The sequence below is a fragment of the Paramisgurnus dabryanus genome, chromosome 21, assembly GCF_030506205.2.
Source record: "Paramisgurnus dabryanus chromosome 21, PD_genome_1.1, whole genome shotgun sequence".
Taxonomy (NCBI): Eukaryota; Metazoa; Chordata; class Actinopteri; order Cypriniformes; family Cobitidae; genus Paramisgurnus; species Paramisgurnus dabryanus.
Window position 1 is genome coordinate 17,470,274 of NC_133357.1, and position 15,577 is coordinate 17,485,850.

A 15,577-nucleotide genomic window follows, 5' to 3' on the forward strand; every position below is an offset into this window, starting at 1 on the left:
GTGAACAGGGTTTAATGTCATATACACTGTCTATTGTTGTTTATGAAATACCTTTACTGATCAGAACGGCCTTGAATAAATAAATGTACATTTTTAAATATATTTAAGCTGTAAATATAGACTCTTAACGGTATTTGTCTTTTTTTGCCTCTCTATTGCTCTCAATGTGAGCCTGTGTATTTGTGACATTTAAAATATTTGGCTTTATCTTTATTTTTGTGAGGACAGCAGTATTTAAGCAAAATATATCATATGACTTTTGTAATGCTTAGGTAGTTAAATCAAGTGATTATTAAGATTGTCTTATTTTAGTTGAAGACATCATGTATGCCTGATTTTATCAATAGTAGATTTTTAAGATTTAAAAGTACATTAAATATAGTATGTAATGTGTATGAGAGAGAAACCAGTATGTTTTGTTATTTTTAATTCTTATATAAATGGTATAGCCTTTTCATTTTAACATGCGTCTGTAGTTGAATAAAATTAAATGAAATGTAGTTTTAGTGTAGTGCAGCTGTAAATATATTCTTACCCACTGGGAGACGCTCCGAGACCAATGGTTTTTCGAATCGCTCTCGGGGTACTTTGATGTCATAGGCCGATCAGTCTGCGCAGCGCCGCATGCAGTCGAGTGCTAATGACAACAACATGGCGGGTAATTCAAAGGAGCAGCAGCTGTCTCTGAAAGTTTATAACACCCTTCAGGTAAAGTTAGATCCCTTGCATCTTTATAATACACACACCGCACAATGTTAAAGATATATGAAATCGTTTGCTGACGTTTCACGAAATGACAGTCGTTTAGTAATGTTTGATAGCTGCCGTCAGTAACCAGCTGTGGCGTTTAGCTAATAGTTAGCTGGTTTGAAAAGCTCGTAACGTTAGTATAAAACGGCAATAAAACAACTTGTATTTTATTAATCAATTATTGTACTCATTTATTATTATAAATATTATTATTATTATTATTATTTAGAAGTCCATATAATCGAGCGGATACAGCTTTTGCTAGCTATAATTGCTAACTTAGTCACAATCTCTTAAGGCTTGATTTGTGATAAATATAATTTATAAAGTAGGTGATTTCGCTCAGCTCAAGTGTGTATGTACAGGAGATCAGACCAAAGTGTTACTTACAACTATAAGATGAGACTCAAACAGGATGATTTGTTTTGAATCAGGGTCTGGGATGTCCTCTGGTGGATGGGCTGTACCTGAGGGAGGCAGACAGCATGCAGGATCTTCTGTGTACACCTTCATTACATCGCACTGATATATTGAAATGGATTTACGTAAGGTGAATGCTGGTGGATGGATTTTTTCTTTACGTTACTACAACAAAACTAAACATGCACACACTGGGTGACGACAAAGATAAAGACATTATGTAGTGTATTTATTATAGTAAACTAGTCAAATTACTAGGCACTGTAGTGATTTGAAACCATAGCAAAGTAAACCTTAAAGTATACTACAGTATTTACTACAGTTAATACTTCATATTACTTTAGTACACATTTACAACATGTAATAATTGATATAGTTAACTGCAGTTTAGTACAATACAATTCACTTGCTATACTTAAGTATACTACTGTGTTGTTCTGCGTGATGATAATGCTGACAAATATTTTAGAATTGGTATACTAACTTTGTACAGTATACTAACAAGAGCTACTTGTGTCTCTGTGTTTGTGTTTCTTCCAAAGCATTTGTCCATCTCTAACGGAGAAGTTTTCGGCAATTAAATCAACTCAAGAATTAATTCAAGGTAATCATTCAACTGTTTCTTATACAAGTCTCAGGAACAAGGTGGTTTTGTGCAGTCAGAATTTTAATAGACAAAATGATAATCCTGTACCTGTTACTGTTATTACTATTCATATTTGCTGAATTTTTCTTTCTCAAACACAGACTTCACACGGTTTGGGCATGAAATGATGCTATGTAAAGCTAATGACCAAGATTTAATAAAGGTATGTAGTTTAAAGTGGCAATGAAATTCAAATAAAAACTTACATTTTTTTGGAATATTGTGTTTTGTTAAATGACTTATTTTTGAGCTTCATTATTTTTTAAAGGCCACCTATGGTCCTATTTACAATTTTACATTTCCTTTGATGAGTAAGTGTGTAATAGTACATGTTAACGATATGCAAAAGGTACAAACCCCAAAGTAAACAATGATGTGAGTTATCGTCTCCAACGTAAATCTCTTTTCTTGGACTACAACAAACACACGGATTGTAGGCAACAGTTTACTTCTTAGGATTGGTGATGTAGACAAGACCTACATTATCATATCTCCTCCCGCTTCGGACCACTGATCTATATAAATGACTGGATTGCGCATAGAACGCTTGACGTAACTGCGTGAGGTGAAGCCAGCGCAGAGTTCGAGCCGCCATCTTGGTATACCCAACCGGCAGAGAGCGTCATTGACTTCCATTCAAAATCATGATCAAAATTTACCCCCTTTACAGCGTATTAGTTACACAAGGTTAATTTTTAGGATATGTGTACGTTAATTATTTGTTAATTCTGGTGTTATTTGCAATGTTTATGTTTTAATCGGGCAGGATAATGGATTTATAAAAAACCGTTAAGGTGAGTGTGTCTGTTGCATTTGTTAATGACATGGGTATAAATAAAGTTTTTTTTTGACATTCTCAGCTACATTGTGACGGTCAGCGTTATTTCTCTAAATAAGTTTAGGTAACTTTTAAGTTTAGATAACATAATTACAAAACTAGCAAATTATTGCATGCACATACGGTACAAAGCATGATTATTTATTTAGATTTCAGAATGAGCACGTTTATTGTCATTAATACTAAATATGCTGCGGTCTGTCTGCTGTACTGTAATAAAGATGAATGTATAATAACTGATTAAAACGCAAAATGTACAACTTTCAGTAAATGACTATGTACATGCTTTGGACGTTTGTGTTGTAATAATGTACAGGGTTACTTCACATATAAAAACGAAGACAAGTAAAGTGATGTTTTATCATCGTAAAATCTGATAACGTCCATTGATTTAATAGAACGTTTGGGTATACCTACATGGCGGCGCGGTGGCTTCACTAGTGTGACGTCATGTGCAATCCAGTCATTTATATAGATCAGTGCTTCGGACTCACTTTGTTAACTCATGTTAGCGTTGCATTGTGAGCGAATCTTTCAAAGATGGTAAGGAGCGTCACATTTTCTGGTGATACCAGAGCTATTCAGGCCAATCAGGAACACAGCGCTTTTCAAATTGATGAGTTTTGTACAAAATCAGTGTGTTTTAGGAAGAGAGTAAAATCTGGAGCTACAAAAATGTACAGTATGTGGAAAATAATGTGTTTTTGAACCATAAACCACGCGAACACATTGTGTTATACCAAATACACAAAATAACACTGTTTTTTAGCATCGAAATAGGGGGTCTTAAAAATTCATTCCCTCATAATGTTTAATCAAAAACCCAAACAAAACGATCTCTCTTTACTTCCGGTCATATGGTATGGCAGGTGGGCAGATTCTGGAAAAAGATTGCAGCGAGTAGAAATTAGCAACAGGACCGTCACCCAACTTAAAACGTTCCCTTTTTTTTCCATTACAAAAGCCATTTCGTTTGGATAGACGCCACCACAGGGAAAATAAGACACTTTAATAAGGGACTTTAAAGATCTCAATTATTTTATTATTGCTATTAAGGTTTTAACACTAATGCAGGTTTTAAGTGATCTTTTGCTTTTGTGTCTCTTATACATGCAGGGCCTTGCACCACCTTTACGACAGCTTGTGTTTCTGGAACAGCTTCTCATGGTTATTCAAGCTGACTCTTCTATGTCCTCTGGGTATGTGAGCCTTATTTTGCTGTGTAGTCACTTAACCCCATATATACAGTAAACACATCAAATGAATTTGCATCACCTTTAGAATTACATTCAAACGCTTAATTTGTGGCTTCTGTACTTATTTGGCAGAACATTGAGTTAACAATGCAAAAATCATGGGTTCGAACCCCAGAAAAAAAGTATGCCGAGTGCATCAATTACTTTAAACTACAGCTCTTTATTTTTTAGCTTTGAGTCAGACCCCCTTATGGCCTAGAAATGTTTGACATGCTTTTTGTTTGTTGTTGATAGGCATAGACAAAACTTATCATCTGGAGATGAACATGTGAAGAATGAAGATCTTCTTGGGCTGCTGATGTCTCAGGATCACTCATCTGACCTGGACATGGTCATGAACCCAACCTGCAATCCTTGGTCCGCCCACATCCGAGAACATCTGATACGAGCACATTCGGCACAAAACAAGACGAATGGAAACCACAGTAAACCTAGCGATGGCATAAACAGGTCTGTATGCATGCTGTGGGCAAGTAGAGAAAATGCAGTTATTCATAGTGTGTGTAAGATGTAGGCCAGTGAATCTCAGTCTTTAATTTTGTCATGCCTTCATTTTAAAAATGTGTATCTATATTTTGGCCATTTAATGTAATGTATGTTAATAACCAGATTTAAGAACCACTGTCGTAAGCTACTGTTTGTTTTCATTCATTAAAGAACTGATTCTTTACATTCTCACATTAGAAGTCATGAAGAAGAGGAAGACCTAACTGAAGCCTTAGCACTTCTGCAGTCTACGCAGAGCACATTAGAAGAGCTTCAAAAAGAGGTTGAACCATCACACATCTTCCTCCTCATTGCTGTGTCATTGTTTTTTTTGTTTTTTAGAAATGTCAGCACTGCGTCCAGTTGTGTGTCATAATAACATATCACATCTCTCCTGCAGTGTGAGTTCCTGCAGTCGCATCCCTCAGGTTCTGCAGCTGCGCTGTCTCCCTGTGCATTGAAAGTGGCCATATCTGACATGTCTCAGTTCATGACGGCCTTCAGCCACATCTACAACACTGACTTTAAAGGTTACTGTCAGAAAGCCCCTCCTGCTCTCAGTTCAAGCACAAATGTGTTCCAGTCTGTACATCAGCTCCTTCACACTTGTAATATGGTAGGTCCTGTACAGCTTTGCTTTGCAAAACAGTTTTTTTTTTTGCATAGTTTTTTATATATTTGAATACAATTATGTATTGTGGTTACGTTTTTTTTTTATTTCCAGCAGTGCATAAACATTATAATTTACAGCAAGATGCACATAAATAATTTGCATGGTTTTTTTATTCTGTAGGAGCTTGCGGCTCTTAAGCAGCTGTTTGAAACTTCATTGTCCCTTACACAAACAGTGAAAGAGCTACAGACAGAAAAGCGGTACTGGTCTAGAGGAGAAAAGCACACACTGCGTGAGTTTAAAACAGCACATTTCTGCAAAGCTTCTTTTAGACTTTAAAAAGAAAATGTATTTCAAAGGAAACATACTGAAACATAGTTTCTTTCTCTTTAGTCGTTTTTAAACAGGATCTAAAATGTAGTATGTAGTGAAATATAGCACACTGTAATACAAACATTCTTGGCAGATACTTCTTATCAGCACAGCTATATTTCTAGCAAAAGCCAAAAATAATTATAAAATGATCTGTCTTTTATGCCAAAAAGCATGAAAATATTCTGTAAACTTCCTATCATAAATGTATCAACACTTTGGATGCAGTTGCTAATGACTTCATTTGGACAACTTGGTCAATATTTAGATTTTTTTGTAACCTCAGATTCCAGATTTTCAAATAGTTGTATCTTGGCCAAATATGGTCCTATCCTAACAAACCAGAAAACCTACTCTTTTATGGATTCTTCTCAGTTACCCAACAATAAGATGTCAAACTTGCTAGTTATTTGGGCTATTAGTTTTGTTTTAGATCTTGCATCAAATAACATTTTAATTTATATTTTTCAGCCAACCAGTTGGAGGAGCTGAAGAACAAATATGTGACTTTTCTCTCACTTCACCAATCATAACTCAAAGAGTTGTCTGTAAGCTTCTCTTATTAGCATATTTAGCAGATTTGTGTGGCAACGAAGACATGAGCTGGCAAAATAAGAGTTTGTAGGCCTTTTGTTTGCCTGACCAGGACTGTTTTAATGTAATGCTTTGTATTTTCACAGCTGCTCTGACATGCACACAATAAGGAAGTATTAACTGTCATCTGACCTGACATGTATCATGTTATTTTTCAGTAGACATATACTGATGATGCATTATTTGTCATTTTTATTCCCTTTTATACAACACAATTGTAATGGCTCTAATAAAAAACATAATTTTCTCCAATGGTTTCATGCTGTTTGAGGTATTTTACAGTTGTTAATAAGTGATTTGACTTACAAATATGCAGCTCCAGTATTACACAATTGTTTTAATGTACCTGTATGGCATATGCAATCATTGGTATTATTTAAATACAAAAATTAAACACAGGGTGTTGACCATGGTTTTTGTATCATTGGGTCAGATATCAGGTCATCCTGACCTCAACATACCTGAACACACAATATAGTACTGTGCAAAGGTCTTAGGCCACCATGCCAGATTCAGATATTTTGTATTTTGTATAGCATCAATAACAGAAAAGGTGTCAAACAATGGATTGTTTTTCTTTAAAAGTCTGTATCGTTTTAATTAATTTCATTTTAAACAACTGGTGACACTTTTAAATGGTTAAATTCATTGACTGTAATTTGCTTGAACTTTATTAATTTAATGAAATTTATTTAGTTAACACAAATAGTTTCTCATCTTAGTTCATGTTTGTGATTTTAAAATTGCATACTAAATGTTGAGATAAACAGTAAAAATAATAGATGCTTTTTCATGGAACCAAATTTATGGTATCATGAGTTTTGTCTGGATTTGTTTAATGCTTACACTATATTGTTATGGTTAACTTTAAATTCCTTTCTTGTGTTTCAGACAGGTAATGATGGCTGATACTTCATTTTCTCAGACCAACTTATTTGATGATGTTTAAGTAGTCCAAACAGCATATAAAATTACTAGCGTGTGACTAATTGCTTATCATGTCTTTTATTTTTTTATTTTAAGTGGCTTTACTTAAATAGCACTTTCATTAAACACTGTTTTGAGTTTTGTCTATGTTTTGGAAGCATTTTGTCTGAGATAATGGCTTGGTTTTCACAGACAAGGCTTATCTTAAGCCAGGACTATGCCTTAGTAAAATTAGGATTATCTTGAGATAAAACAATGACGTTGACATTTTTTAAGATATGCTAGGACAAGTTATTTTCAGTTAAGACCGCTCAAACATTCATTTTTGTCTGAGACAAGCTTTAGGCCTCGTCTGTAAAACCAGGCAATAGTAATTTACTGTAGTGTCTTGTAATGTACAGGCAGTGCATACTAGCTGAACTCAAAGTTTTTATACTCCAAAGACAAAATATATATTTCGTATTTTAACATTAAAAGCCGACTTGAGTTTGTAATGCGATATTTTTCAGTCTTTGCTATATCTCTTCTTAATAACACATTAAATCAATTCTGTTGGAAACTGAACATCTTTTTCAAAAAGGTTTATTCAAGCTGCTTAAAATATTTTACACTTTTTTCCAGGAAAAACATTCAGTTTAAAAAGCATATGTACGTTTATCAATTTGAGGATGATGTATAAAATCTTTAAAAGTATTTATTTATAAAGTGACAGTTTAATGAGAGCAATAAGGCGCTCAAGGCTTTGCTATCATGCGAATATGGTAATGAATAAAGCAATACACTACAAAATGTGCTTTAGCCATTGTTGCTGAAGTTAAGACCAGTGCTAAACACCGCATTAAAGTAGTGAACAGAAATGACCTCGTACTACATTGTACATTATGTTCATGGAAAACTGTAAAAATTCCTTGTTGCACAAGTTTATTTAACTTCAATTTACAATTCATTACAACTTTCATGACTAGCGAGTTGCTGTAAATTATAAAATATTGTTGAAATAACTTAAGCTAATTATTATTTTTTTAATTCATGGCAACTCCTCACTAGTCATGAAAGTTGAAATGGTTTTATCATATTGTAACATAAAAGACGTGCAAAATATTTTTTATAAAACTTTAAATTACAGAATTATGTAAATTCATGGATGAACAGCTATGAAATATAGCAACATAAAAAAATTATCTTTGTTAGGCCACGTTTTTGGTTATTCTTCAATTTTCATCTTAAACATCTCTTCTAGTCAATGTTTTTAAAGGGACCTTCTTCTGCGGGCTCCATAGACGAGTACACATAATAAAGAAATACAGCAATGATAAGAAAAACCAAGACACGAAGCCAAACCGGCACACTGGCAGATTTGCTGGACTCTGGAGTGGCACCTTTCTGGCTGGCTTTGTAAACTGATGGGCCTGGGCGAGAAGTCGTCTGGTAGGATGTTCGAGATTGGCTGATAACGGGCCTTAAAAATAAGAAGCAGATTATAATTGTTTTCCAAGGCTGTTACAGGAAAAGTCAGAATATTTGTCATTATATCATGATTATGAAGAACGAGTAAAGTAAAACTCACTCAGGGGTGTAATCTACATCATCTCTGTAGTTTGTGAACTGTGATCTTCTTATACTGGGGAGAAACAAATGCATGTACTTAGAGAGGATTCAATAATAATAATTCTGTGAAAAATAACCTTAATATCTTTAACAATGTAAATAGGGGAGACCAGGCTTGCTTTTACAACTTTTACTCTATTGACTTTCCTCAGGGTAGGAATTTTTTTTATAAAATTGTACTGTATAAATGTATTGCATTTAAAACATGACTTATAACAATATCAAGACTTAAAACATGATAATGATATTTCGGTTTGAAGAACAGAATTAATGAAAGCAGTGCTATTTTAAAACTAGGTGACTGACACCAACATACACAACCACTGTTAAAAACCTCCAAAGTTACTTAATACCAAGTTACCAATGATGATAACTTTAAAATGTGAAAACCAGCCCCAGTCTTCTTTGTGTAAACAGCTCAACATGATCTCACGGAAAGTTGTGTTATAGTCATGAAAAATGTGATTAATTTATTCGTGCCTTGAACACTAATTTTTTTGAGTTTTTCATGTACTTTGCACAACTGTCTTTTTCGTTTTATTTTATGTATTGTTTTCTTATTGTTTTTTCCTATTTTTAAATCATTGTCGCTTGGGGTTAGATTTAGGGTTTGGGTTTGTCTAAAAATGAAAAAGAAAAGTGATTCTTACCCCAACCCCAAACAACAATGATAAGAAAATAGGAAAAAAACTATAAGAAAACAATACATAAACTGACATGAAAAAGACAGTTGTGCAACGTACATGAAAAACCATTTATAGAAATTTGTGCGAGAGACACGACAAAGACATTTGGCTGAAGGCACGAAAAAAGCTGAATTTCGTGCCATGGACAAAAATAAATTAATCTTATTTTTCGTAACTATAATACGACTTTTCGTGAGATCAGTCTGAAACAGCTATTACAAAGAGATGAATAAATCTCACTCGTGAGTAAAGTCCGAATCTCCGGCTTTTGACCTTCGTGTACTGGGAAAAGACATCAAATATATACAATTACTGTAGGTATGCAACAAGGATAGGATTTAATTTGTGATTGTCTGCAAGACATGTTTTTAAAACCAAATTATTACTGTAATATAATTTGAGGCTGTTGTTAAACATCTTCAACAAAATAACAAAGTACTCACACATCACTAGATCCATCATCTCTAGTAAATTGTTGCTGCTTTATAAAAAATAAATAAATCATATTATTAAACGTCATGAAACCCAACATAACCTACACTTTAAATTGTGTTCAGTTGCTACTTACGGGCAGATAATGGACATATTCCACTTCTTCCTCTATAAAAACAAAATAATTGCATTTTTTAAAGTAAAATTGTACAATCCAAATACAGATGACTGATTTTGATGTTTAGTGTGACTTACGTTCTTCTCTGTAGTATGTCTTGTCAGATGAGGATGGTTTAGTGTTTTTGCTCATGGCCTCTTTCAGTTTCTTCTCGTAGAGTTTTCGTGTGGTTTCTGCAAACAAAATAAACCATCATGAGAAATACTGGCACATCACATCTGATCACTTTTGCTGTTACTTTTCAACTAATCCTGGTATATACATACCCACAATTGGTCCATGTTTGATCCCATATTCATCCAGCAGCTGGCCGATCTCCTTGTCAGACCTATCACTTAGTGAAGACATGGCTGCAATGCAATGATGAAAGGTTTATCATAATAAAAAAGACTCAATTTGCATTCAATAGAGAGGTGTGTTGTTATTTTACTTTCTTGTAATGACAGGGAAGCTTGAGGTAATGATAAGTTAACTCTATCTGGGCCTACTACAGTTATATCACAGGTAACGTTAAAGTTAAAAAACGAAACCCATAAGCAAATGTCTGAACGAACAAAAACAATGAGATTAATAGGATGATAATACACAGAAAATTATTTTAATCCCAGTTTCTGGCTGCTAAAACATCTGTGTACATATCCCTGACACGTTTGCAAATGGCAACATCTGGAAATAAACGACCAACTGTGACCAAAATGCATCTGACGCAAAGGCCTAGCGAAAGTACTTCATCAGACCGAAAAACAGTGAACAAAAGGCAACCTAAATGACACCAAAGTAAGTTCGTTTTTTTTATCGTGTAAAGCCTGCTGTAACGTTAACAGTTAACGTAAGTGAAATATATTTGTTTCTCGCGCTAGCACTAGCAAATCACCTTTAGCGCGCTAAGGTGGACATGGAAACCATAGCATAACATTAGTGATAGTTTAGTATGTATTTTCTACATATAACGTATATGTTTAAGTTTTTAAAAACAAAATCATTATTTACCTTTAACGCTTTTACGAAGTGAATGTGAAGAAAAGGCGCTAAGCTGTACGTTAACTGGGGCGTGTCGCACCCATGAGGTGGAGCAAACATCACTCCCCCTACGTCAAGTTACGCAAAACTAAAAAGTCTTGTCTTCACCAAACACGAAATGCTGGATAAAAGTATTTTTTATGTACATCTGTGTGGAGCGGGGATTTAGTAAACTGGAATTTTGAAAAATAGAAAGCGAAACGTCCACTGTCAAATCCTGGCATTGTGCCTGAAAGCAGAATTTAATTTACTACAGATGTCGTGGTCTTACCTGCAAAGCAGAACTTTTGCTCCAAGTTGGTTGTCATTTATTCTGTGTAGCAGAAGATCACCTTTTAGGGGTGGTTTCCCGGACAGGGATTATTTTAGACCTTAGTTTTAAAATGGAAATATAGTTTTAACAAACATGCCCTACTAAAAACATGACCTGTGTGCATTTTTAAGCAAAATAAAGGGACACTGATGTATGTCAGTTTGTTATGTCAGTGCAAGTTGTTTTCAGTCTGGACAGCTCTTAGATTTTATTTTAGGATCCCTGTAAGGGAAACCGCCCACTAAACGTTTAAGGGAACTTTTTAGGCTCTGTTGTTTATTAATGTGGTCAAGCATGAGAACAGACTTATAATTTTAGTAGCCGTTTTTAATCTTAATGCAATTTGTCGTACATGTGTAGTACACTTGACTATCACATGGGGGCGACAATGCGCAAAAAAGTTTTCTTTTTTTCGTTCTAGAGTTGGCGTTAATATCAGGGTTTATCCGTGGTTCAGCACTTTTTGAATAACTTTCTGCTCTGATTTTGCACTGTTTTATATTAGCCTACCAAGGAAGATCAGATGTGTTGATTTTTTTCTTCTTCAAAGAGTTACACATCTTTATAAGGCAAGGCGTAGCTGCCTGTGTTTTACTGATTGATGATGTGTGTTGGTATGAATGACTCAGCTGCGTTCAGCAACAAGCTTTGACTTGATTATAGACTTGCAGTGCAACACAAAGTTGCACACAAACCAGTAGATCATGCATTTTGATTAATTAAAAAAAAAAACGCTGGCGGGGAAATAGTTAAGAAAGTTGCCTGCCAGCGTTTTTTAAGAAAGTTTTTTTGTGATTTTCACAAAAGTTTCACAAAATGCCTTCCAGAACATTTTCTTTTTTGTAAATATGTAAATGTACAATATATCAAGAGTGAAAGAACAGACCTTCTGCTTTCAAACAAACAAAACAAAACAAATTTAACCCTATATAATTTGTTCACTAGCATCACCTCTCAAATTTGGGTAGGTTTCTTCAAAAATCCAAAATTTTGATCAAAAAGTTGTCGATTGCATTATATTTTTTAAAGGACTTTTGTAAGAGATCTGGGGCCTCATTTATAAAATGCTGCGTAGAAACCATACTACATTTGATCATTTATTAAAATGATTCATAAAACAAACGTACGCACAGAAAACTTGCGTACTCCTTTCTTTTAGATGTGACATATATAAATCACAAATTATCTTAAAATTGTGTTCAGCAGAGCAGTTTCAGATCTCCGCATTTAAACAATGACTAATTAATGTCAACATAAAAAAAGCTTATCAAGGTTTAAACCCTTTTTGAGCAGCAAAAAAAAAAAACTTATATTTCCAAAAACCTGCACCAATCTGACAAGCAAAAGTGCGCATGTCTGTTCAGACCCTGACGTAGAGCTAAGCACTTTTTAGTTTTTATAAATATTGACTTTCCATGGATTTTTGTGTACGCACATTTCACGATCAAATCTGTGCGTACGCACGCTTTATAAATGAGGCTCCTGATTCAGAATGTTGATCAAAACATACACGGAATTTCAGATGTTTTTCATGAGTTGATGCTTCAGATTTTTCTAGGTTGGGTAACAGCGGCACCTAGTGGATAATAGCAAAATTATAGATTACCGTAAAAACTCGTCAGGGAAGTGTCATTGGCAGGGAAAGCGTTTAACAAGTTTGCAATGAAGTGCAAGGCTTGCTATAGCTTTGAAAGTAGTTTATCGGTCTCAGCAAAGGAGATTGTGTGCTTTGTTAGCACAACTGGAAAATTGAGAATCATAGTTTACAATTTTGTGCAGGGACCCATTGTATAACCAATAATCAAAACTAGCAGCAAATACTTTTAAAAACTAAGCAATAACTTAAGGGTGCAATTTGGGACTATTAGAAGGATCTCTTTACAGAAATGTAATATAATCTACATAACTATATTATCAGTGGTGTACCTTACCTAATGATCTGCATTTTTTGTTACCTTAAAATAAGCAGTTTAATCTACATACACCCTGGATCTCCTTACACGCAAGTTGCTGCCATTATCTTTATTTTAATAGCTACTGTAGCTTCTCATTGGGTTTTGAAATTGAGGTTGGTTGCAACTCAAAATCTAACCACTAGATGCCACTAAATACCCACAGTACACCTTTAACGGCTCAATCCTGGTTCACAAGGGTGTAGTGAGAGTTAATGTACTAATGTAAATTCAATTGAACATATCATTATTACTTCGTACAATATATTAGACACAAATTTGACTATTTTAATTCTAGATTTGCATAACATCGATTACTGCAAGTGTCAAAATAAAAATTACAAGTTTAGACATTAACAGAAAAATAGTTAAGACAACTTTATTGTTTTATCAAAATACTGTAACAGACACAACTTTAATTTTTTTTAAACAATTAATTTTTGTAAATTCTTGAATATTGATTACACATTGACAATTGAGCACAGAGCAAGTGACAGAAAAATAAGTGATGTTTAGTCAAACAAATACTGAACTTCCAAGTGCGTTTTCATAACAAACAACACAACAGAACGCAATAACCATGCAATGTCCATTTGGTGATTCCGAAACCATTACATCGCACACAAGCCTCATGTTTAAATCCAATTCTGACATTTAAATAAAACAGCGGCATGGTAAAACTGGGGCGACATGCAGCTCTGCAGATTTAATGGAAAAGGGAACCATTAAACACTAAGAGATAAATTCAGTCTATGTGATGGATACGAAGACCATTAAGCATTATTAAGCATCTCTTCACCCAACTGTCAAGATCAAAGCCGACGAATCACGGCAATTTCTCTTAGCTAACAGCTATTCTGCTAACAGCAGTCTCCTAAACCAGGCAATAACATTGTAGCAGCTACACGGTGTTAGAGACGAGTAACAAACTGGCGTAAACCTACACAGGGAGCAAAAGCCACCAGGATCCTTAAAAGAAAAAACGCTGAATTCAGCAAACATAACAGGATCCGAGTATGACTGGCATACAGTGAAAAGGTGCTTAACACTCTCTAGATTTGAAGCTGAATAGTGATGCAGGAAGATACTGGATGAGAAGATCATACAGAAGAGAATGACAGTAAGTTTTCAGTGTTTATCATTTATGCCGGATGCCTCGGATGGTGTTTGAGGTTTTGTTGAGGGGCGATTAGACAGTGATGTGATACGGGCTGCCAGGGATGTGCTCATCTCCCCATTTCACCACCAGGATGTACTCTCCTTTCTCTTTGAGCTGGTAGGACACATTGTAGAGGCGATTACCCATGTGTTTCACCAATATCTCCTCACAGGGCACTTTGGGTCCGTCCACTCCAACCAGGAGCATGTTCCTCCCTGTATGGATGTAGTAGACAACGAACAGTACGGTTAATTTCATAACACAAACTAATTTGACCATCTAAGCAACTCAATATGTTTCTGACCCATACCTGCTTTACTACAGTCCACACTGAAATTGTTCTTTTGTCCTATAAATCCCTTGTTAAGTCCAAGGCCCTTAGCGACTACACGGCTAGCGTCGGAGCTGGCCCATCCTGGTGCTGCTTGCTGGGTGCTTGTTACACTGCGGGTAACCGGGTCAACCATCACTGATGAAGTCTCATGCATGCTGTGGCTATTGACCAATCGAGAGCCTGCAAAGTTCAAAGGATGGAAATAGTTTGCTTTAATGCATTAAAATCGAGGGGCAACCTTCCGATCTCTCTCCAAAAGGGAGTCAATTCCCATACACCTCTGTGTTAAAATGGCCGACTTTACAGTAGAAAATAATGTTTACAGCCTGTTACATAAAGTGTTTTTGGTCTGTATATCTAATTTTGCTGTGGGGGGTGAAGATTTTTGCAACTCATCCGTTTAAATGATATTAAGCATTAAAGTTCTGCATAATTAAGGGTGTGGCCACTTGAGTGACGGTTGAACAGCCACTGCGGTCACTAGAGTCGAGCTAGGCGGACGTAGTTCCAGCGACCAGTCACCTCAGCTTCACCCACGTGCCACCTTTTTACAACTTTTGGATATATACACGAGTGATGCGTGGTGACGCTTGGCCAAGATGGTGACAGCAGGCACCGCCTACTTTAAGCTTCAAAAACGATCTTCAGAAACCTATGGGTGATGTCACGGACACTACGTCTATATTTTTTCACAGTCTATGATTAAAACCAATGTAAAAATTATGAAAATGAAACTGCTGGTTTCACCAAAACGATGTGCATAAGTAAATTTAGGATAAAAGTCTCAATCTATGAGATCTGGAGAATCAAGGTTTAATTTCAATCATTGACTTCACTCTTTGTCATGGCCTTACTCTGTCAATTTAAAAGATAGCAAGTTTATATTTTCACAGAATGATCTTTACTGTTCTCTAGATAAAATCATCCTATATAAAAGTAAATGACTAGCTGGATTTTCATAGACAGGGTCACGTATTTTGCTGGTACTGCATT

The 15,577-nt window shown here is 35.2% G+C and overlaps 3 protein-coding genes across 4 annotated transcripts in view; 1 reads left to right on the forward strand and 2 right to left on the reverse strand.

The window, feature by feature from the left end:
- Positions 1-600: 600 nt before the first annotated feature.
- On the forward strand, positions 601-7,288 carry haus7 (HAUS augmin-like complex, subunit 7). Its single transcript, XM_065286688.2, has 10 exons — positions 601-708; positions 1,185-1,300; positions 1,713-1,774; positions 1,918-1,979; positions 3,771-3,853; positions 4,145-4,360; positions 4,595-4,679; positions 4,797-5,012; positions 5,190-5,301; positions 5,853-7,288. Exons 1-10 carry the CDS (start codon positions 625-627, stop codon positions 5,912-5,914), a joined length of 1,098 nt encoding a protein of 365 aa, XP_065142760.1. The 5' UTR covers positions 601-624; the 3' UTR covers positions 5,915-7,288.
- Positions 7,289-7,468: 180 nt separating this feature from the next.
- Positions 7,469-10,951, reverse strand: emd (emerin). 2 transcript variants are annotated; one of them, XM_065286008.1, is made up of 8 exons: positions 10,797-10,951; positions 10,073-10,156; positions 9,884-9,979; positions 9,765-9,796; positions 9,640-9,674; positions 9,437-9,478; positions 8,470-8,523; positions 7,469-8,361 (listed from the first exon to the last, which is right to left on the reverse strand). In XM_065286008.1, exons 2-8 carry the CDS (start codon positions 10,152-10,154, stop codon positions 8,139-8,141), a joined length of 564 nt encoding a protein of 187 aa, XP_065142080.1. In that variant the 5' UTR covers positions 10,155-10,156; positions 10,797-10,951; the 3' UTR covers positions 7,469-8,138. The 2 variants fall into 2 exon arrangements, with proteins under 2 accessions (XP_065142080.1, XP_065142079.1); XM_065286007.1 differs by having other exon boundaries at positions 9,640-9,677; positions 10,797-10,950.
- Positions 10,952-13,454: 2,503 nt separating this feature from the next.
- flna (filamin A, alpha (actin binding protein 280)) overlaps positions 13,455-15,577 on the reverse strand; it is a 43,250-nt gene continuing 41,127 nt past the window's right edge. Inside the window, exons 46-47 of the mRNA XM_065286009.2 lie at positions 14,561-14,764; positions 13,455-14,465 (exon numbers count right to left, since the gene is read on the reverse strand). Coding sequence (XP_065142081.1) covers positions 14,281-14,465; positions 14,561-14,764 — 389 coding nt within the window. The 3' untranslated portion in view covers positions 13,455-14,280. The remainder of the gene's footprint in view (positions 14,466-14,560; positions 14,765-15,577) is intronic.

Excerpts from the sequence above, each read along its gene's own strand:
- haus7 (XM_065286688.2), top strand. The coding sequence starts at position 625 with ATGCAGTCGAGTGCTAATGACAACAACATGGCGGGTAATTCAAAGGAG. Across the intron at positions 1,301-1,712 it reads TTGAAATGGATTTACGTAAG|CATTTGTCCATCTCTAACGG; the intron begins GTGAATGCTGGT and ends TTTCTTCCAAAG. Across the intron at positions 3,854-4,144 it reads GACTCTTCTATGTCCTCTGG|GCATAGACAAAACTTATCAT; the intron begins GTATGTGAGCCT and ends TGTTGTTGATAG.
- emd (XM_065286007.1), bottom strand. The coding sequence starts at position 10,154 with ATGTCTTCACTAAGTGATAGGTCTGACAAGGAGATCGGCCAGCTGCTG. Across the intron at positions 9,980-10,072 it reads CAAACATGGACCAATTGTGG|AAACCACACGAAAACTCTAC; the intron begins GTATGTATATAC and ends TTTTGTTTGCAG. Across the intron at positions 9,797-9,883 it reads GACATACTACAGAGAAGAAC|AGGAAGAAGTGGAATATGTC; the intron begins GTAAGTCACACT and ends TTGTTTTTATAG.